Here is a 22,986-nt window from a genome sequence, read left to right as displayed (position 1 = left end):
TGATGACTTCTTACAATTACAACTGATGGTATGTTTTGCTACTGGTACAAAAAATAATGGTGCGTCCTAGAATTAACAGTATCCTAGATGCAATGAAATATACAACATGTAGCACCTACATGAAGATCTAGCATCTTTCTGAAGATTTTCCTATCTTCAGAAATGTTTATTTCCAATTAGTTTGTTTTCCTTAGTTTTATCTAATTTTTTTTACTCTTACAGCTAAACCTTTAAGCATTTAATAAAAATCTATGACTATTCCTTTATAATAAATTCCTAAAGCTGGTACTTCTAGGCCACAAGATACATTCAAATTTAAAGCTTTTTAATACATATTGGCAAACTATCTTCCAATCATACCAATTTTTATTCCAACCAGTTAGAGGACAGTATTCTTAAGTACATTTCCTATTACAATGCAAATCTAACCAACTAAAACATCAATAGAAAAGTACAAAAATCACTTCACAGTTATTTACATTTTTCAAAATCAGTAAAGGTAAACATTTTTATATGTTTACTGTCATTTATAATTCTTCGTGAAGTACCTACCAATGAATGTTTTTAAAGTGATAATGTCATTTTACAAAGTAAGAAATGCAAGAGAAGTTGAAAGACTGTGGAGAAAATAAAAAATTCACTCTACTAATTAATTTTTTCCTAAATTAAAATAATACCCAAGTTATGGATGATTTTCCTAGATAAACTGGTCATTTTTAACCTACTTATTAAAGTAAACTATACCTCAGAAGCAGAAGGTTGTCTTGATATAATAATGGGTTCTTCATATATTTTTCTATAAGCTGACAAAGAGCCTAATATTCCTGGATTTACAAAATCAATTAATGTAAAAAATTCTTGGAGATCATTCTGAACTGGAGTACCTAAAGAGATAAAAGTGATCAGAAGGTCAAGTTTGTGTTTTACCGTATCAGTTGTTTAATGAAATTTGTACTCTCTTCCCTAAGAGGACTACATATAAGCAAAGTCTCAAATTAAGAAAGAGCAGCTAAACAAAGTTTTTAAAAATTAATAATCATATAAATTTTTAACTCCGGTTGTAACTGTGAACTGAAGTCTTATTTAGTACAGCATCTTGGCAAAGTACAGGCTCTAGAGTCTGACTGTGCTGTGTGCTTAGTCAGTCAGTTGTGTTTGACTCTTTGTGACCCCATGGACTGTAGCCCACCAGGTTTCTCTGTCCATGGGGATTCTCCAGGCAAGAATATTGGAGCGGGTTGCCATGCCCTCCTCCAGGGAGAGTCTGACTATTTGGGTTCAAATCCCACCTGTATCACTTATTCTCTGAGTAACCCTTAAAAGTTACTTATATCAATTTTATTTGCTGTAAAATAGGAATAATAATAGCAGTACTAGGGTTGTGAGGATTAAATGAATTAATTCATGTACTAAGAACAGTGCCTGGAGCACAATAATGTTCCATAGCTGTTATCTGTTACTATTAAAACTATGTGACTCTGGACAAAGTTGCTTAAGTTCTTTTAAATTAAACTGGGGATTGTTTTTTCACTTAAAAAAGTAGAAAGATAATAATTTCCCAGTGATATTACAAAGAAAATTAAAGACAAAGGATGTGAAGTGCCTAATGTTTAGTAAATACAATGAAAGGTACCTAATATTAATACATTACAAAGTAATCACATAAAATTGGGATCTTCACTAATCCTGAAGAGTGACAGAGACTCTAATGGATTGATACACCCTGCACATACTACATGCTCAGTAACTTTTGGCTAACTAATTTTCAAAGAGACACTAGCAGGTTTCAATAATTATAATAATGTCAAATGAATATATAAATCAGCACAGTAAAACAGCATAATTTCAGATGAGTTTCAGACAAGAGACTACAAAAAGTTGTCCAGAGATATAAATAATGTAAGATGTACATTAAAATGCACTTATTTCAGTAACAGACAACACGAACTTTTACAATGTTAGAGAGTTTCACAATCACTTTCTTTGAAATTAAAGGAGTAGACCGAGGTTGGATCAATGCTTACTAATTTTTTTAATACATCCAGTTAGTTTAAAAAATTTTTAGACACATCACAGTTAAGAAAATACATTTATATTGATATGCATTTTAAGCCTTTAAAAGAATCCATGACAATTAATAAAAAAGTGGGGGAACAGGAAAAGCAACAAGGGAACAAAAGGTACACGGTTCATTGTGATTGGCTTCCAGACAGTCATCCAAATGATTAACCCAAGCGAATCCTGGTAGTTCTGTCCCCTTTGCCAACGACTGATGTTAAGAAAGAGTTTGTCTCAGACTAGGTTCTCAGAAGTAGAGCCTGAGATACAGATTAGCTACACATGATTTATGGAGAAATGACTCAGGAAAAAGGGAATCAGAAAACGCAGGGGAAGAAACCAACAATGTAGCTTGAGTTAAATTATAGGGAGCCTTAGAGCAAAAACTGCACCAAATAAAGTTGCTCCTGAAATTATCCTAAGGTGAAGGAGCTGGCATTTTCCACTTGCTGCTCTATGTAAGTCCATCACTGACCGAGCTGCAAGGGAGAGAAGAAGCTCTCATTCAACCAATGATAATTCTCCAGATAAGGCAGGAGAGTTCTTTAACCAATAGCCCCAGCAGCTAAGTGGTGGGTCTGACAGCTCAGAAAAAGGGAGCTAGGGAGGGCACCGACAGTGTCCGCCAAGAGTAATCCATCTTGTCCAGTGAGACATAAGAGGAAGTCAGGAGAAAAAGGCAGAGCCAGCCCCTGTTCTCCTTTAAACATCATCACATCTAGCTGTGATGTCTGGAACTGCTCTGGCCACTTGTTACAAGCATGGGGATGAAGTCAACACCAAACACGGCACAGCAAAGAACAAAAAGAACCAGAATCCTTGACAACACTGTTGAGCTGCTGGGTCACCCCTGGAACCTGTCTTCACTCTAGATTTGCAGTTGTGTGGGAGAATAAGCACATTTAATTCACATATCTGTTACTTGCAGCTGAAATCACCCTGATACACAAGGAAAAGAGGCAAAAGCAAAACTGGAAAAAAGAAAGGTGGAACACAAGAAGGGGACAGGGAAAGGATTTAGGGCAAAAAATAATAAGGAAGCAGAGTAAAGTAGGAAAAGAAAAGATGGATTTCCCTGGTGGTACAGTGGATAGGAATCCGCCCACCAATACAGAGGATACAGGTTTGATCCCTGGTCCTGGAAAATTCCACACAGTGGGGAGCAATTAAGCCTGGGTACCACAACTACCACAGCTAGAGCTTTTAGTATTCCTTTCTAATTCTAGACTATGTAGAAGCAGCAATGTCCAATGACAAGAAAAAACGAAACACTAAAGATTTTTCAAGTTTCTGTATTTACTAAAATTATTTTCAGAGCTATGGAAGTGAAATTAAGAGAACTTTCTCTTCCCCTACCTCTATCCTAGCAATAAAAGCTTTTTATTTCATTGTTTACTTTTAAGGAGACATAAATCTACCACCCAACCCAAGTACAGGAACATTACCAATAACCTACAGCTATATCTGTATCTCTGATCTCCATAAAAAGGCCTAAGAGGTCTTTATACATACTCCTCTGTGTATTTTTCCTTTAGGTCCAATAATTCCACTTTTAGCAGTCTACATAGAAAAAAGTAAGTGCTTGTAGATATTCATCACATTTCAAAATTATGCACTATAATAGAAAAATGTTTACATTAAGTGTATTTTGATGTGCATTATGTGTGTCAATGAATAAAGATGGATTTGTATGTACTGGATTGGCCAAAAAGTTCATTCACGGTTTTTCCATATGATCTTATGGGAAAACCCAAACAAACTTTTTGGCCAACCCAATATATACAAAAAATAAAGAAATAGGCATGTATGTTGTGTGTGTGTGTGGTGTGTCTGTGTGTGTGTGTGAATAATGAAACATGACAAAAGGCTAACAGCTCATTAAGAAACTGAGACTCAAGGATGACTTCCCTTCCTAGTTTCTAAGCATGCCATAACACAGCAGTACATATATGTATCTGTATGTCTGCGTATATTTTTAACTTTTACTCTTCAATAAGAATTTTGCTTCAAATCTCATAATTTTCTTTTTTATTCTATAAATAAAGGATATCTAATATCTAATGAAAGGCTATTTGACATAATGAGATGTTACGAATTGACCTGTGTCCCCTCAAAATTCATACCTTGAAGTCCTAATTCCCAATGTGGCTATATTTGAAAACAGGCCTTTTAAGGAGGTAAAGTTAAAGAAACTAATAAGGGTGAGGCCCTAATCCAACGTGACTTGTATTCTTTCAAGAAAAAAGACAGACACAGGGATACACACACTCAGAGGACAGGCCATGAGAGGACCCAGGCAAGGAGAGAGGCCTCAGAAGAAATCAAGCCTGCTGATAGCCTGAGACTGGACTTTCAGGCTCCAGAACTGTAGGAAAACACATTTCTGTTGTCACTGAAGAAATTTACCACCCACTCCGTGGTATTTTGTTATGGCAGCCCTAGAAGTCTAATATACCTCTATTAAATTTTAATTTAATTTTAATATTGAAACTTTCCAGGAAATATTAACTGAATACTCTTCACAGAACTGGGCCAGATAAGAGCAGGAAACAAAATCAAAATCACTTTCACTGGATTCTTCAGATAGCTTCTGAGCACCTATTATATATGCAGCACTGCACATACTCATAATCAAGTGTTAATTCCATAAGAAAACACAAATCACCTTATCATTTTATAAGTAAGATACCCTGCCACTATTAAAAAGAATTTATTCAGGCAATTCTGAGCAGATAAAAACCAACTATAAGCATTTCTAAATATGAGCGGTTACCTAGTGCTAGTTTTCACCTAAATTCGCAGCTCAGGAGCAGCAGCGACCAGGACAGGAAAGCAGAAACAGGGACCTCTCTGGTGGTCCAGTGGTTAAGAATCCACCTTGCAAGGCAGGGGACCGAGTTTGTTCCCTGATTGGGGAACTAAGACCCCACATGCCACGGAGCAACCAGAGAGCCTGCTTGCCACAACAACAACAGCAAAAAGGTCCCACATGATGCAACAAATATCTGCAACTAAGACCCAATGCAGCCAAATAAATATATTTTTAAAAAAGAAAGAAAGCAGAAACAGACAAAGCACAAATAACGGGGGCAATGCTAATTCCTCAAAGGAAATGACCTTATTGGTCATCATTGGCATAGTCCTTCTGAATGGAGTCCCAGAATCATTTTCTACTGAAAATACTAAATTTATTAATCTCCAAAATATATAAGCAGCTCATATAGCCCAATATCAGAAAAACAAACAACCCAATCAAAAACTGGGCAGAGTAAAGTAAAATAAAAAATAAAATAAAATAAAATAAAACTGGGCAGAAAACCTAAACAGATATTTCTCCAAGGAGGACATACAGATGGCTAATAAACTCATGAAAAGATGCTCAACATCACCATTAGAGAAATCAAATCAAAACTACAATGAGGTATCACCTCACACTGGTCAGAACTGTTGCTGTTCAGTCACTCAGTCATGTCTGACACTTGCAATCCCGTGGACTACAGCACAGCAGGCTTCCCTGTCCTTCACTACCCCCCCGAGTTTGCTCAAACTCATGTCTATTGAGTCAGTGAGCCCATCCAACCATCTCATCCTCTGTCACCCTCTTCTCCTCCTGCTCTCAGTCTTGCCCAGCATCAGGGTCTTTTCCAGGGAGTTGGCCCTTCACATCAGGTGGCCCAATGTACTGGAGTTTCAGCTTCAGCATCAGTCCCTCCAGTGAATATTCAGGGTTGATTTCCTTTAGGACTGGCTGGTTTGATCTCCTTGGTGTCCAAGGGACTCTCAAAAGCCTTCTCCAGCATCACAGATCAAAAGCATCAATTCTTTGGTGCTCAGCCTTCTTTATGGTCCAACTCTCTTTGACTATACAGACCTTTGTCAGCAATGTGATGTCTCTGCTTTATAATACACTGTCTAGGTTTTAATACAATGGTCAGAATGGGCATCATCAAAAAATCTACAAACAAAAAAGCTGAAGAGGATGTGGAGAAAAGGGAACCCTCCTGTGCTGTTGGTGGGAATGTAAACTGATACAATAATTATGGGGAACAATATGAAGATTCCTAAAAAAAAAAAAAAAAGAAACTAGGAATAAATCTACCATATGACCCAACAATCTCACTACTGGGAATATACCCTGAGAAAACCACAATTCTAAAAGACACATGTACCCCAATGTTCACTGCAGCACTATTTACAATAGTTAGGACATGGAAGCAACCTAGATGCCCATCGGCAGATGAACGAATAAATATGTGGCACATAGATACGATGGAATATTACTCAGCCATAAAAAGGAAGACATCTGAGTCAGTTCTAGTGAGGTGAATGGATGTAGAGCCTGTTATAGAGAGTGAAATAAGTCAGAAAGAGAAAAACAAACATTGTATATTAATGCAAATATATGAAATCTAGAAAAGTGGTATTGATGAACCTATTTTCAGGGAAAGAACAGAAACAGACACAGTGAATGGCCGTGTGGTCACGGTGGGGTAAGGGGAGAGCAGGACGAGTGGAGCAAGTAGCATGGATACATATACACTGCTGCTAAGTCGCTTCAGTCGTGTCTGACTCAGTGCGAGCCCACAGATGGCAGCCCACCAGGCTCCCCCGTCCCTGGGGTTCTCCAGGCAAGAACACTGGAGTGGGTTGCCATTTCCTTCTCCAATGCGTGAAAGTGAAAAGTGAAAGTGAAGTTGCTCAGTCGTGTCTGACTCTTTGTGACTCCATGGACTGCAGCACGCCAGACCTCCCTGACCATCACCAACTACCGGAGTTCACTCAGACTCATGTCCATAGAGTCAGTGATGCCATCCAACCATCTTATCCTCTGTTGTCCCCTTCTCCTCCTGCACTCAATCTTTCCCAGCATCAGGGTCTTTTCAAATGAGTCAGTTCTTCACATCAGGTGACCAAAGTATTGGAGTTTCAGCTTCAACATCAGTCCTTCCAATGAACATTCAGGACTGATTTCCTTTAGAATGGACTGGTTGGATCTCCTTGCAGTCCAAGGGATTCTCAAGAGTCTTCTCCAACACCACAGTTCAAAAGCATCAATTCTTCGGCACTCAGCTTTCTTCACAGTCCAACTCTCACATCCACACATGACCAATGGAAAAACCACAGCCTTGACTAGATGGACCTTGCTGGCAAAGTAATGTCTCTGCTTTTTAATATGCTATCTAGGTTGGTCATAACTTTTCTTCCAAGGAGTAAGTGTCTTTTAATTTCATGGCTTCAGTCACCATCTGCAGTGATTTTGGAGCCCCCCTAAATAAAGTCTGACACTGTTTCCCCATCTATTTCCCATAAACTGATGGGACCGGATGCCATGATCTTCGTTTTCTGAATGTTGAGCTTTAAGCCAACTTTTTCACTCTCCTCTTTCACGTTCATCAAGAGGCTTTTGAGTTTCTCTTCACTTTCTGCCATAAGGGTGGTATCATCTGCATATCTGAGGTTGTTGATGTTTCTCCCACCTTTCTTGATTCCAGCTTGTAACTCATCCAGCCTGGCATTTCTCATGATGTGCTCAGCATATACGTTAAACAAACAGGGTGATAGCAGACAGCCCTGTGATACTCCTTTCTCGATCCTGAACCAATCAGTTGTTCCAAACAGGTTTCTAACTGTCGCTTCTTGACCCACATACAGCTTTCTCAGGAGAGAGGTAAGATGGTCTGATATTCCCATCTCTTTAAGAGTTTTCCAGTTTGTTGTGGTCCACACAATCAAAGGCTTTAGTGTAGTGGAAGATAGAGGTAGATGTCTTCTGGAATTCCCTAGTTTTCTCTATGATCCAGCAAATGTTGGCAATTTGATCTCTGGTTCCTCTTCCTTTCCTAAACCCAGCTTGGACATTTGGAACTTCTTGGTTCTCATAATGCTGAAACCTAGCATGCAAGATTTTAAGCATGATCTTACTAGCATGGGAGTCACTGAATCAAACTGTCCGACTCACAAAGAGTTGGATAAGACTGGATGACTGAACAACAACAACAAAATAAAATTTAATTTGTAATGCTAGTTAAATTGGTGTTTTCTTATAATTGAGAATAGTAGTAAAACTGTTCACTTTTGCTAAAGGACATTATCTGATTGTCAAATAGAAGAGAATCCATTTTTCTGCACTGGGTCTGGGTCTGGTTGCCACATGTGGGCTTTCTCTAGCTGTGGTAAATGGGCTACTCCTTCATCATGCTGTGCAAGCTTCTCACTGTGAGAGCTTCTCTCATTGTGGAGCACAGGCTCTAGCCAGGCTTCAGTAGCTGTGGCTCTTGGGCTCTAGAGCCTGGGCTCAGTAGGTGTGGTGCTCGGGCTTAGTTGATGCACAGCATGTGGAATCTTCCCAGACCAGAGATCAAACCCGTGTCCCCTGCATTGGCAGGTGAATTCTTATCCACTGCGCCACCAAGGAAGTCCTTTTTTTTAAAATTATTATTCTATTATTATTACCCAAAAGTAATCTGAATTTCTCACTCTTTATTTTTGTTTTCCCCCTTGAATGCCAATCTTTTTAACACTATAGCTATTACTACTATTTAGGTAAGCAATATTGATGCCACATTGAGAAGGAAAAAGAAATAATCTCTGCTTTGATCTTTTTTCCATTGCTTTTCTGGCCCCAAGGATTTCAAAAATCAAAGGCTAGTCAAGAAGTATAAAGAATCCACTTTGACTAAATATGAAGAATGTACACGACTGAGCGACTGAACTGAACTGAACTGAGTCAAGAAGTATAAAGAATCCACTTTGACTAAATATGAAGAATGTAAAGGTCACTTAACAGTTCCCCAAATCATTTCTAAAAAGCATATATAGTCTTCAAAATCACATTTGGTAATGGTAATACAATCCTTCTACACAAATTGGAAGTCAAATAGCCATAAATTATTTAAAGGTGGGCACCCTCTATAGCCCAACTCAGTGAGAGCACAGCAGGAGGGCGGTTTCTCTGTTGTTCCACGGCACACTTCTACCCTGAAGATGTATATTGGAGGAATAAGCTGTTGGTCACACCCCTTCTCCCTCATTTTAACATCACAGGAGAGCTCTGACATGCATAAAGGACACATGGAGGACACAAAGACGTGGGATATAATGCAATACAAATAACCATGCCCTGCCCATCATTTCTAAAAGGATAAAAGATGATCAGCAAAAGGAGTCTTGAGCAGAAAACAGAAGGGATGTAAACATTAGTAAAGACAACTTTTTTCTCCTGCTACCAAAATGGTAAGTTCAAAGCACCACACAAGACCAAAATGAGGTATGGGAAAATAATTCCTTTGAGTTATTCAGGCCTAATTTTAGTCTAGGCCTTAAGCTAAAAAGGATAAGGCAGAAAAGTATTCTTACATTTATGTACAGTCTATTCCACTTTTCCAGACAACCTGGGCTAGAAGCTTTGGCCAGCAAAAAACCATATGCATACAGCACAAACACGGAAAAATAAAGGATATTTGTATTAAACACTTATCATGTAAGGGCAGTCTTCCAAGAACTTCACATGAATTAACTCATTTGACCCTCAAAACATAAGGAATCTATTTCACACATAAGAAAATTGAGGTACGGAGAAGTATAACTTGCCCAAAGTTGCACAGCTGTCAGACTTGGAAACCAAGCTCAAGCAGTCTAGCCCCATCTTCTACTTTCTTTACCATAATACCATCATGTTTATTCCTCAAAGAATCCAAAATCTGGGAAACATTACACAGGAATTTGATAATTCAGAATCCTACCAAGACTCAACTAACCGAGGTTGATTAGTATGAATTCCACTCAATATCATCAATCCTTTGGACGTTAAATATCATACTACAAGTTCTGCATATTCATTACGCAAAATTCTATCATATCTCACCCAAAGTAAATACAGACCAGTTAAAATTATCCTTTTCTCACAGGAGAGGCTAATGAGGGCTGTAGTTGTCTTAATGGTACTGTTCTTCAAACGATGCCCTTCATCACAAATTAGAAGATCAAATTTTACACTCTTAATTTGATCCAGGGAACGAAGTAACATTTCATAACTGATGATAAGAACAGAATAAAATGGAGATTTGGTGAATTCTTCTATTTTGTGGTCCTAAAAAAAAAAAACGGTAACCTTTAACAAATCATGGGCAAAAACTGTGTGAAATTAAATAAAAGCAGCATATTCCTGAAAACCATTATCTAGGTATTAGAATATATTAACTCATAACCAAATTGTAAGGCAAGATTCCATCTATCAGAAAAAAGAGAACTACATACACTTGAAAAACTGCTAGATAGACAGTGAAAGCTGCAGCACTGATTTGAAAAGCTAGAGATTTAGTAAATGACCAAATCTAAATGTTCAAAAGTCTCTCACCTGATCAACAGTAAATATCTTGATCCTTTCGATTCCTAGCCACTTTTGGAATTCTTTCCTCCAATTATTCACCAAGCTTCCAGGTGTGACAATAAGTGTCTTCTTTACCACTGGCTTGCCTCCATAGGGGCCCTGACACTGCAGGGTCCAAATAAGCGAAATGCATTGCAGCGTTTTCCCTAAACCCATTTCATCGGCAAGAATAGCTCCGCATCTGCCATTCACCCTGTTAGAAATAATTATATCTCCTTCAACTACAAAAGGAAAATATTTTATGCCCCTAACATCATCACCTATTAGTCAAAAACCAGAAGCTGACATTTTGTAATTAGGATGAATTCTAGCCTCCACTAAACATATTTTCTAGCTCTCTATTCAGCTGATTTATGACATTTTGCATCTGTGCCAATTATATTCATTATATATTTACTGTCAACTAAATTACTAAAACAAATTGAAATTACAGTTGAATCTAAATCTGTTACTATAATGATTCCATATTTAGAAACTAGAAATGAATGCCAATTTCATATCTACAGTTAAATAATTTAACTATAACTGTGCTTCTCATCACTAACAGCTGAGCAGTTTTTATCAGTTTCAGTATTAGATATCAAAACACTTTAAAATGTAATGAAACATAACCAGAAAGACCTAGTGATCTGTATTTATGATTTTCTTACAATAAATGAAGTCCTCAACCAAAATAGCTCCTTGACCTGTAAGAAAAATTAAACACTATTTGATTTAATACACGTAATACACATAATTTAGTAAAAATCCTACAAGCCTACTTGGTTCATATAATTTAAAATTAAACATTATAAGGAATACTATCAGTAACTGGCATTTATACCACTTCATAGTTTTAAAAGCTCTTTGACAGGTATTAGATAAACACTTTAAAAGTTACAAAATCCAAAGGAATCAAGGAAATATAAGTATAGTTTGTTAATCCATTCTGTTTCTTACAAGTAGAAATAACAACCAAAACCAAGTTTATTTGTTTTCCACTTCAAAATGTAGAGAAAATATTACAAACATGAATTATAGCCACTATTATTATTTTAGGTTATTATAGCCCTTATTATTACTTTAGATTATTTTAGATTTTGCCATTGCAAGATGCCAGCTAAAAGAGATATAGTGAGTGGCAGAGAGAAAACAGTGATCCAGCACCCAGGTATAGTGAAGAGAGCAGCAAGGCTTCCCTTGAAGAAGGTGAACCTTGAGCAGAGTTTTAAAGGAAAACAGGAATTCACTACCTTAATCAGTATTAACACATCAGCACAACTGGGGCTTGAACTGAATTCCAAGCAAAGAAATACAAGGTTAGGAAGCTGGCAAGATTGGTAGAAGACAGAAGATAAGGATACTTGCCCTTGAAAGCTCAGGCTGTATCTTGTAAGTCAGTGTCTCCCCAACATCAGTCTTCCATGAATGACTACACTGCTTTGCCATACACGTGATATTATATGTGTTGCTATTCATTATTCTTCTCTAAATCAACTCACTTTTTAACTTAGATTTATTTGAAAAGAAAATAAATTCTTTCTAAGCATAATCTACTTGTGAAACCAGAAGTTTGATGTGCTATTTCTTTCCAGTTATTCACTAACTAAATATGCCATGATTAAAAGTAAAAAATAAAGTTTGTCCATGTACACCTAAAATAATTCTATACACCACCCAAGTGGAGTGCATACCACAGATTAGGAAACATTGCTCTAAGTTCTGAGAATTGCAGTCATTTTAAGCAAGGAAATGCCATGTTCAGAACTGTTTCCAGAAACATCAAACTGGCAGCAATAAGTAGAAAGAATCTGAGGAGGATCAGAAACAGATACACAAGTTAGAAGCTGTTGCAATAGTCCAGATAAAATAAAATTTTATGACACCAGTTACTAGAACTGCTATAGTGAGGTGCCAGAAACAATTAGGTTCAAAATAGTATTTGGCAAGTCAAAATATTCAAAAGTTTACGTGTGGTTAGCTAGAGAAGGTGAGAGAGAATAAAAGATGATTCTCAGGCCAACTGAGGTAAGATCTCCAAAAAAAAAAGAGCATATTTGAGAGAACAATCTAGAAAGTTTCCAGGAGATAATTTTCCCCTTGTCATCACTCAAGGGGTTCTTTAGAGCTTGGAGGAATTCACATTCCCCGCTTCCTAGTAACTGAGGCATCTGAGCGGCAGTGACCAATGTAAAAACCGAGGTCCTATGCGTTAAACCGGCAAAAAAGGGCTGGAAGGAAATGTACTAATATGTTAGCAGAGACCTTTGATTCTTTTAACCCCCTTTGGTTTGAACACATACACATCAATGTGTATGTGTGTGTCTTCTACTTCAACTGTATTTTGACTATAATTCTTTAAGAAAACTCAAATTTTAAAAGAGGAAGAGGGACTCGTGTGTATATGTGTATGTGTGTAAACAGAGGTGACATAAGAAGAAAACTTTTTTGCAAAATCCTCATAAGTTGTGTGTCCAGTTCCAAGAAAGATGTTTATCACCACAGTACCCTTCAAGAACTACCTGTGGCGATTTCCCTGGTGGTCCACTGTGGCTAAGACTCTGGGCTCCCAATGGAAGGGGCCTGGGTTCAATCCCTGGTCAGGGAACTAGACCCCACATGCTGCAACTAGTCCGCATGCTGCATTAAAAAAAAAAAAAATCCCACATGCTGCAACGAAGATTAAAAATCCTACCTGCCTCAACTATGACCAGACATAGCCAAATTTTTTTTTTAATAAAATGATTTTTTTAAAAAGAACCCACCTGTGGAATAAAACATACACATTACCATTTGCCATTCCTATCAACTAAAATATATGCTGCACTCATTGCGACTCATTATATATTAGGCTCATCCTAGCAAACCATTATGTTACAGATAAATCAAGGCTCTGATTAGATCAAACGAATTATTTTCCTACCTCATTCCCATCACACATTCATAAAGGAATATGATCCCTTCTTTCTGATGTGGTCGAAGGTAATATACAAGGTGAGGATCTATCACTACATCCACAATAGGAAAAGAGTTCTTATTGAACAGCCACTGGTGATTCTTATCTGGTCGGAGCATAACAAGGGAATCTTAAGAAAAAGGGGAAAGTATAATTATAAATGTATTCTACTCTGTCAGTAATTACATTATCTTGCTCTAATTACTCAGAAGATAAAACTGTTTGCAGTCAAAAACTTTGAAATTCAAAAAGAAAAAAAAATTAAAACACAATAATTTTGAAATTCAGTAACATCAATGCTAAGCAAAGGTACAAAATTTTAAAAATAAAATCTCATGCCTTATTGATGTAAGATTCATGCAAAGAATGGGAAAGAGCTTTCCAAATTTCATGTGCAAAAGTGCTTTGAAACCACTAAAATTCACTATTGTTTCATAAAGAATTCATTAAGCCACCACACTTACTAGTTCAGTATTCAAAGCAAAGAGAACTATTTCCAACTGAAAGCACAAATTGGAATTTTGCCAAGATGGCCTTTACTAATACTCATAGCTTCTTATTCTGGAAAGGCTTTCCAAATTTAATATAAAGGCTTCCTTTATTTTCATTTCTATGCCTACTAACAATGTCTATTACTCCTATTAATCAGAAGAACTGAGAAAGAATGACAAATTTTCCATTGACTTCACCACCATTATTTCCTTAAAATTAATTACTTCATTCATGGAATGTAAAATTCATGAATCTTGACAAAGCAGCATGGAGTAACCATCAAATAACAATGTAATTCTTTAGAAATATGGTAATACAATTTAAAAGATTTATTTAAAATCACTCAAAAAACAAAACCAAATGTAACTAGAAAGCTGGTATCAATTGATAAATCTGAAATCAGATAATAAACTCATCAAAAATTTTTTTGATATATTTGTAAGTCTGTATCATGGTTAAAAAAAGTAAAATAGATTTTTTAAAATATGAAAAAAGAGAACAAAGATGAGAAAAGGAGACTGAAAAACAACAGGTTCCAGGAGACTAAATATGGGAAATCCCCTGGTGGTCCAGTGGTTAAGACTCAGTGCTTTCACTGCTAAGGACACGGGTTCAAACCTTGGTCCAGGAACTAACATCTCACGAGCTGTGTAGGGCAACCAAAAAAAAAAAAAAAAACAAAAAAAACCACGGGATTTAATAAATAACCCTCAGTGTGGAAATATATAGTCACAGAAATGAGAGTCTGGTCATGTTTACTGATAGTAATTACCTGGAGGAAGATTTTCTGTGGATCTTCCCAGGTTTCTGAGCAACCAAAAGAAACTCTTACTTTCGAGGTGAATTCCTGGCAGGTAGGGGACTAGGGAGTGAAAACGGAAAACTCAGCCCCTGAGTTTCCTCCATATCCCAGTAGTAAAGAAGAGTGTATGTCTTGTGGATTTCCAACCAAGAAATGGTCCCATTTTTTTTTTTTTTTTTAAAGAACAAAAAGAGGATCTCCCTGGTGGTCCAGCAGTTAAGAATCCACCTGCCAATGCAGGGAACACGGGTATGGCCCCTGGTCCAGGAAGATCTCACATGCCTCAGAGCAACTGAGCAAACGCTCTGCAACATACTGAAGCCTGTGCATTTTAGGGCCCAAGCATAACAAACAAGAGAAGCCACTGCAATGAGAAGCCTGCACAGCAACTCGAGTAACCCCTGCTCACTGCAACTAGAGAAAACCCACACGCAGCAACTAAGGCTCAGTGAAGCTATGAATAAATAAATAAAGATATTTTAAAAATTAGTTAAAAAGGACAAAGGGAATTTAAAAGAAAATAGAGGTAAACATGATTCACAGCTCAAGCAAGGACCACAGAATCACAAGTCATCTAACAAAGCACAAAGCTTCAAGAAAAATAAAACCTAAAGCACCACAGCAATAGGACATCAGTTTAAATCTTTAGATGCCCTTAATGATCATGAAGCATCATTTAATGCTAACAAAATCTCTCTTGCTTTAGTTTTAAGTCTACAACTTAGTACTACCTTTAACAAAATTGAAAGAGAGGATAATCAAGTATTTATCACTTACAAAAAGGGCTTGCTTACACACACACACACACACACACACACACAAACTCATGTACACATATATACAAATTATCATAATAAAATTTTTCACTCACTCAGTTATCAAATATTTATTGTACACAGTATATACCAGGCACTCTAAGTCTCTATGGTAGTTATTAAAACCCACATTTTACATGAGGCAAAACATAGCGAAGTAAGTGACTACCTCAACTGGTCGAAGAATCAGTAGTTTAGTGGCAAAAGCAGGACTCTAACTCAGGTCCTTGACTAAGCACAGTGTTCTTTTCAGTTCACCACAGCTCTCTACTACGTACCAGGAAGGTGAAGAGAAAGAAGCATAAAGGGCAGAAGGAAGCTTATGAGCCAGTGTGACAGACAAAATATTCACACAAAGAGAAAAATCAGAAGCAGAAACTCCCACTCTCTAAATTTCAATTAAGTCTCAAATGAGCTAGAATAAGCAAGGAATTTTTAATTTGGGTGTTTTAATCCAAATTATGCCAATACCTACTTTAAGCAAGTCAGTTAATCCTTCTGGTACTCAGTTTCCTCAAACGCAAAGTGAAGGAATTGGTCTAAATTATCTAAAAAGTCCTTTTATTTCAAAAATTCTGTTTCCAAAATGGCAAGAGGGGAAAATAGTTATTTTAATACTTTTTGCAAGCATGCATGCATTCTAAGTCCCTTCAGTTATATTTGACTCTTTGTGACCCTATGGACTGTAGCCCGCCAGGTTCCTCTGTCCACAGGATTCTCTGGGCAAGAATACTGGAGTAGGTCGCCATGCCCTTCTCCAGGGGATCTTCCCAACCCAGGGACTGAACCTGCGTCTCTTATGTCTCCTGTATTGGCAGGTGGATTCTTTATCACCAGAGCCACTTGGGAAGTCCTTAATACTTCTATTTATAGCTATTTTAAGAGTTATTTTTATAATTATTTCAATATTTTTATTACCATTATGAGAAAAGCTTACTCTATTCTCCAACTTCTACATAACAAAACAAATTCAACAGGAATAAGTCTTTTCAAACAAATGCTGAATTAACTGGATATCCACATGGAAAGAACTTCCCAGATGGCACAGTGGTAAAGAATCCACCTGCCAATGCAGAAGATGCAAGAGAGGACAATTCGAACCCTAGGTTGGGAAGATCCCTTGGAGAAGGAAATGGCAGCCTGCTCCAGTATTCTTGCCTTGACAATTTCATGGACAGAGGAGCCTGGCAGGCTGCAGTCCATGGGCTTACAAAGAGACAGACACAGCTGAGCACATCCACTGCCTTACTTACTGCCACACGGAAAAAGATGAACATCAATCATTAACTCAGCCTGTACACAAAATTTTAGGCAAAATGAATCACAGACTTAATATAACTCAAATTTTATGTCGGTCACGTCACCAAATGAGAAGCTCTGTAATGACAGTTTTACCTCTGGGCCCAATGTATAAAAGGAACACAAGAAATACTTGTTGACTGAGCAATCAAATCTTAAAAAGTCATAAACAGACTAGGTTTTATTTCTGATGCAATTTTTAAATTAAATTCATTAATGTGAAAATTAACTTGACTGGATTGAATTCTCATGAATAAAATCTGAATTCTTTACATGAAATCTCACCTTCCATTATTTTTTTCACCTTTCAATATTTTAATACTCAATTAAGTCACTAATTACTAATTGTTGTGATCAAAGCATACAGTCTTCAAAATGGAAGTTCAAAAATATTTCTAATCTATAAATTTACTAATTTTTCTCCCTACAAAAGATATCAGGTTTTGTTGAAATCATACCCATGTATGTGTGTATACATCTATAATTTGCACAATTTTCCTTCAACACATGTATTTTGGTTACTATACTCTGGCAATTGAACATTTACTTATGAAATAATTCTCAAACTATATTATTATTCAACTTCAACATTATCCCTTATGTCAGACTATATATCTGAAAAATGATACATACTTTTACCTGAAAGTGTCAAAACAAAATTTAACTTTAAATTCACATACCAAAATATCTTTAGACAGTAAAAACAGAAAACTCATATTAAGTTTTTAAATCTTACTTGGCGCATATGGGTCATGGCGTGGCTTGCAATTTTGGAAACTGTTCTGTTTATTTTCCTTTGAACTGAGTTTACAGACACTTTTGAAAGGGTTAGACAAACACTTCTTGGCAGCTTGAGAAGAACTGAAGACAGCAGAACATCCTCCTCCAAACTGAAAACATCTTCCACTGTTGAAATCATCTGGAGAGATGATACCCATGACTTCTATTTCTTTTCCACCAATCATCATTGTTTGACCCTCTTCAATCTTTTCAAGCTCTTTCAATTTATATACAGTGCCTTTAAATTGAGAAGGAAAAAATTAATTTATTGACACTCTAAGATAACTTAATTAGTAAAACCAGAGTCTCTTCTTATAACTGTACAGAGTGAAAATTACTTTGAATGCAAATAGCCTCGCATAATAACCCACTAGCCAGAACAAAAACATGATTTATCCTTTTAGTAAAAATACACACATGCAAAAATCAAAAGGAATAAATAATTATATAGTTATAAAAATTAGGTAAGGTTTAGAGAGCCAAGACTTTAATTACTTAAAATACAGTCTACTGTATGCATAGTTTTGCCATCTGCTGTCTATAGAAAATCAAGTGAAGAAGGGTTTTGGTACTCTATGTATGGACCCTCCTTTCTTGTGAACAATCTAGACAAATGTCAGGGCAGCTCTATTTCCACTTAGAAACAAGTGGAAATGTGAAGAACTAGCAATAGAAGCAATTTCTAACTCAACTAGTACTGTACTCGTCCACCTGCGATAGCAGAGTAAAACTACATTTGTCACAGACGCTGCTGATAGTCCAAGTTCTCGCTCTTGAATAAAAAGCAGGATATTTTATAATACCACACTTGTTTGAATTATTATTAACTCAACAGATATTTATTAGGTGCTGCCATATGTAAGGTGTTGATGCAATATAAATAAGAGTAAGTTATCATGGTCTGCTTAAAATGAACTCATTAATCAGATAGAGTGAGGGACTTTTATACTCCTCTGCTTAGAACATTAAATGCATGCTTTTTTTGCCACTGTGAGGGGCAAAACTGTGTATACCAAAAACTTTAAAGTTTCTAAAAACAAAAATAAAAGATCATCATATTTTAGATAACATTACATGACCCTTTTAAACTAGCTGGAAAATTGCTACAATTCCCTATTAACACTGGGCTAATAATCACAATCTCTGACAACTGGGAGCTACATAACATACATTTTTCAATTACTAATGATAAAGCTCTAAGATGAAGCCAAATAGTTATTTGGCTGGTGTTTCTAAATGCTAAAAGACTCAGCCCTCCATTTCCCAAGCTGTTTCAATTCAACAGCAGTCCTGACCTCTCCATATTAATGAAGATAACTGTTTTATCTTCATACTGAATCCAACCCTATTAATCCAATTACCATTAATTACATGAAAATGGGAGATAAGAATAAATTTAACTTTGAGGCATCTTGGAGAGGCTCTGCAACTGCAAAATCTCTCGTTTCACTTTGCTCCCTAGTGATGACCGTCTCAAACATCTCTACATCTCCAGAAGACTTTCTTTAAACTCTTGAACTCTGTTTCCCACACTTGTTCTTTGCTGGGTATGTGGAATAAAAACCAACTGAATCTGACTATATTATCACAAGCTATTAGCAATTTCAGCATTCCAGCCTTCAGGTTTCTTATGAGTGTTTATTCTTATAATAATATTTAAATGCTGAATATCCAAATTATTTAAAAGAAAAACTGCTTGTATTATAGGTGATAACTTGCAAGATTAACTCCAGGTTGATATATTTACTAATGTTATAATTAAGCAACCAAGTCTTATATTTGGATGCTTTCACTTTGAAAGCCAATAAACTAATTTTTTAAACCAGTGATTTTCAACTCCTAGTGGATATGAGAGTCATCCAGAAACCTAAAATATATGGATGTTCAGTCCCTCTCCCCATCATCCAGACCAAATAATCACAGCCTCAGAGATCAAGGCCTAAGCACTGGCGTTTTTAAAAAGCACCAGAGGTGATTCTACTTGTATAGAGGTGATTCTACTTTTTTCCACTACTTGCAACTGGGAGATCATTTTATTATTAATCCAAACTACACATACTTAAAACCATATATACTATAGTTATGGGTAACAGATATTCCAGGGTAATTTTGGTAATTTTTTTCCTAGCTAGGGGGCTTTAGAATATAATTTCACTAATTAAGTATAAACAAGTTCTCAAAAAAATTTAGTCTCAATCCTTGGTGGCTCAGAGGGTAAGGAATCTGCCAGCAGTGCAAGAGACCTGAGTTCAATCCCGGGGTCAGGAAGATCCCCTAAAACAGAGAATGGCAACCCATTCTAGTATTCTTGCCTGGAGAATTCCATGGACAGAGAAGCCTGGTGGGCTATAGTTCATGGGGTTGCAAAGAGTCAGACACAACTGAGCTACTAGTATTTAACTAACATGGAATGTGTATTGCTAATTTTCTTTTTAATTTCTCTAAACACTAAGCATAATATTGGATATATGGTATTTGTTCAATATTTTCATAATAAAAAATTCTACTGCAGATAATTCCATTCAGCCTCAACTCTTGCCCCTCTGTCACTGCCCTTCGCATACTACATTCCTGAAACACTGAAGTAGTTTTAATTCACTCTTGCCTATACCAGTACATATGCTATGCCCCTTTCTCATTCCCTACAAAATTACTCATCCCTCACATATTACCTTAAACAATAACTCCTTTGAAGCTTTCCCTTAGCCTCGTAGGCTGATTTACATGGTCCTTCTATATATGCTCCTATTGTACTTAACAAACATTCTCATTGAAACAATTATCTTAGTGCTTCCTAATTATCAATTACATTGCCCTGTCCCAACTAAACTACAAACTATAACCCTCTTTGAATGCTTACTCCTAGCATAGTTATTGAAACTACAAACTATGTTATTTTCAACATGTAGAACAGACTTTATAATTATGGGCCACACTCAGAATTAAAGAGTAATTTAAGAGACAATGTAAAAAGACCATGATAACTTTACATACTCTGATTTTGTGGGCTAACTTATGCAAATGAATCATGTTGGTAATGTTTTATAATGGAAATAACAGTTACCTCCAATTTAGATGAATTAATCTAAGCTATCTCTATCTGTTATCTCCTTGCTATTTTCCAATTTTTATTAGGTATCATTGAAGTTACATAATGAAATTCTGAAAGAGAGGGGAATACCAGACCACCTGCCCTGCCTCTTGAGAAACCTATACGCAGGTCAGGAAGCAACAGTTAGAACTGGACATGGAACAACAGACTGGTTCCAAATAGGAAAAGGAGTACGTCAAGGCTATATATATTGGCACCCTGCTTATTTAACTTCTCTGCAGAGTACATCATGAGAAACGCTGGGCTGGAGGAAGCACAAGCTGGATCAAGATTGCCGGGAGAAATATCAATAACCTCAGATATGCAGATGACACCACCCTTATGGCAGAAAGTGAAGAGGAGCTAAAAAGCCTCTTGATGAGAGTGAAAGTGGAGAGTGAAAAAGTTGGCTTAAAGCTCAACACTCAGAAAACGAAGATCACGGCATCTGGTCCCATCACTTCATGGCAAGTAGATGGGGAAACAGTGGAAACAGTGTCAGACTTTATTTTTTTGGACTCCAAATCACTGCAGATGGTGATTGCAGCCATGAAATTAAGACGCTTACTCCCTGGAAGAAAAGTTATGACCAACCTAGATAGCATACTGAAAAGCAGAGACATTACTTTGCCAACAAAGGTCCATCTAGTCAAGGCTATGGTTTTTCCAGTGGTCATGTATGGACGTGAAAGTTGGACTGTGAAGAAAGCTGAGCGCTGAAGAATTGATGCTTTTGAACTGTGGTGTTGGAGAAGACTCTTGAGAGTCCCTTGGACTGCAAGGAGATCCAACCAGTCCACTCTGAAGGAGATCAGCCCTGGGTGTTCTTTGGAAAGAATGATGCTAAAGCTGAAACTCCAATACTTTGGCCACCTCATGTGAAGAGTTGCCTCATTGGAAAAGACTGATGCTGGGAGGGATTGAGGGCAGGAGGAGAAGGGGACAACAGAGGATGAGATGACTGGATGGCATCACCGACTCAATGGACGTGAGTCTGAGTGAACTCTGGGAGTGGGTGATGGGCAGAGAGGCCTGGTGTGCTGCAATTCGTGGGGTCGCAAAGAGTCGGACACGAATGAGCAACTGAACTGACTGATTGACTGAAGTCAGATATCATTCTATTCCTAATACCCACATCTTTTTAAATTTTAATCACTCAGCATTCTGGAAAAAAAGAAAAAAGATGAAAACACACAAAGAAAAACTGCTTAATCTCAGAAAAATGCCAATATAACTATATATTTAGCTAATCATTTTATATTCAAAGAAAATGATACCATGGGTTGAGATTCATCTCACTGAGTATACATAAGACTGTCAGACTTGCTATTACAAGATAAATTTATGTTTATCAGATAATTTATACATGAAAGTCAAGAAAGAACACCTTCATAAAACACAATTACATTTCAATTTTGTAGTCAGATACATATATTAACTTTAGACCAAATGATAAACATCAGGTAATATCACAATACCTCTTCCAATGTCTTTGCCTTCCAAATCTTTTAAGGTAAATGACTTTCCTTTTACAATAAGAACAGCATCACCTTCCCACTTTTTGTGTTTTTTCTTTGACGCTTTACACCAAACAACACTGAAATATTTAACTAGGCTATCAGGTTTCTCTTCTTGTCCCTTAGAGATTGTTATTTCTTTAGGGGCTGAAGGAACTAGAATATAAACAAAATAAAAATCAATTATTATAGATGACATTAATATTTAAATAATAAAATCACTCAGCAAAATAAAAGCACAAGCAAATTGGATTGTATTAAGTATTTTTTCATATATATGTTATAAACTGGGAAATTCAAATATCAGCTTCTAGCATTATCACGAGAACAGAATGTAAATTTCTTATCATCATACAAACTTAGTAGAAGTAGAAAAACATAATAATCACTGGTAAGATTTCAAAACTCTAGTAATTAAAGATAAAATTTCAGCATCCATGGAAAAATACCTAAAATCACATGACAAGATATATCAAGGAAAAGTAATACAAGATCACAGAGTTCTCTAAAAGAAAAACCTGTAGTTTTTTCAATAAGAACAAAGGTAAAACATTAAAGCAGCAATCAGACTAAAATGTCATCAATATATTCTTGTCTCCTAGCTTAGGGAGCTAGCTGTCAGGCTGGGTCACTGATTCTGAGAATTCAGTAGTATATGATCAGGAAATTTAAAGTTCCTTATGAAAGTCTATATTCTTCTTAAAAACATTCCCAGCATCACCTTACAAAAACATATCCAAAGGGTCTAACAGAGAAACTTTTTCAGCAATGGGGAAACTGACTTATGGTGACAGAAACCAGAAAGTGG

At 36.6% G+C, this 22,986-nt stretch overlaps 1 protein-coding gene across 1 annotated transcript in view; it reads right to left on the bottom strand.

Moving 5' to 3' along the window:
• RAD54B (RAD54 homolog B) overlaps positions 1–22,986 on the bottom strand; it is a 111,556-nt gene that overhangs the window by 24,353 nt on the left and 64,217 nt on the right. The window contains exons 4-9 of the mRNA XM_040261064.1: positions 22,140–22,334; positions 17,527–17,808; positions 13,350–13,512; positions 10,415–10,640; positions 9,940–10,147; positions 745–884 (exon numbers count right to left, since the gene is read on the bottom strand). Of these exons, the coding sequence (XP_040116998.1) occupies positions 745–884; positions 9,940–10,147; positions 10,415–10,640; positions 13,350–13,512; positions 17,527–17,808; positions 22,140–22,334 (1,214 nt within the window). The remainder of the gene's footprint in view (positions 1–744; positions 885–9,939; positions 10,148–10,414; positions 10,641–13,349; positions 13,513–17,526; positions 17,809–22,139; positions 22,335–22,986) is intronic.

This window comes from Oryx dammah, unplaced genomic scaffold, assembly GCF_014754425.2.
Source record: "Oryx dammah isolate SB20612 unplaced genomic scaffold, SCBI_Odam_1.1 HiC_scaffold_19, whole genome shotgun sequence".
NCBI classification, from domain to species: Eukaryota; Metazoa; Chordata; class Mammalia; order Artiodactyla; family Bovidae; genus Oryx; species Oryx dammah.
The sequence above is the reverse complement of the archived record's forward strand: the minus strand, read 5'-3'. Positions and strand labels throughout refer to the sequence as shown.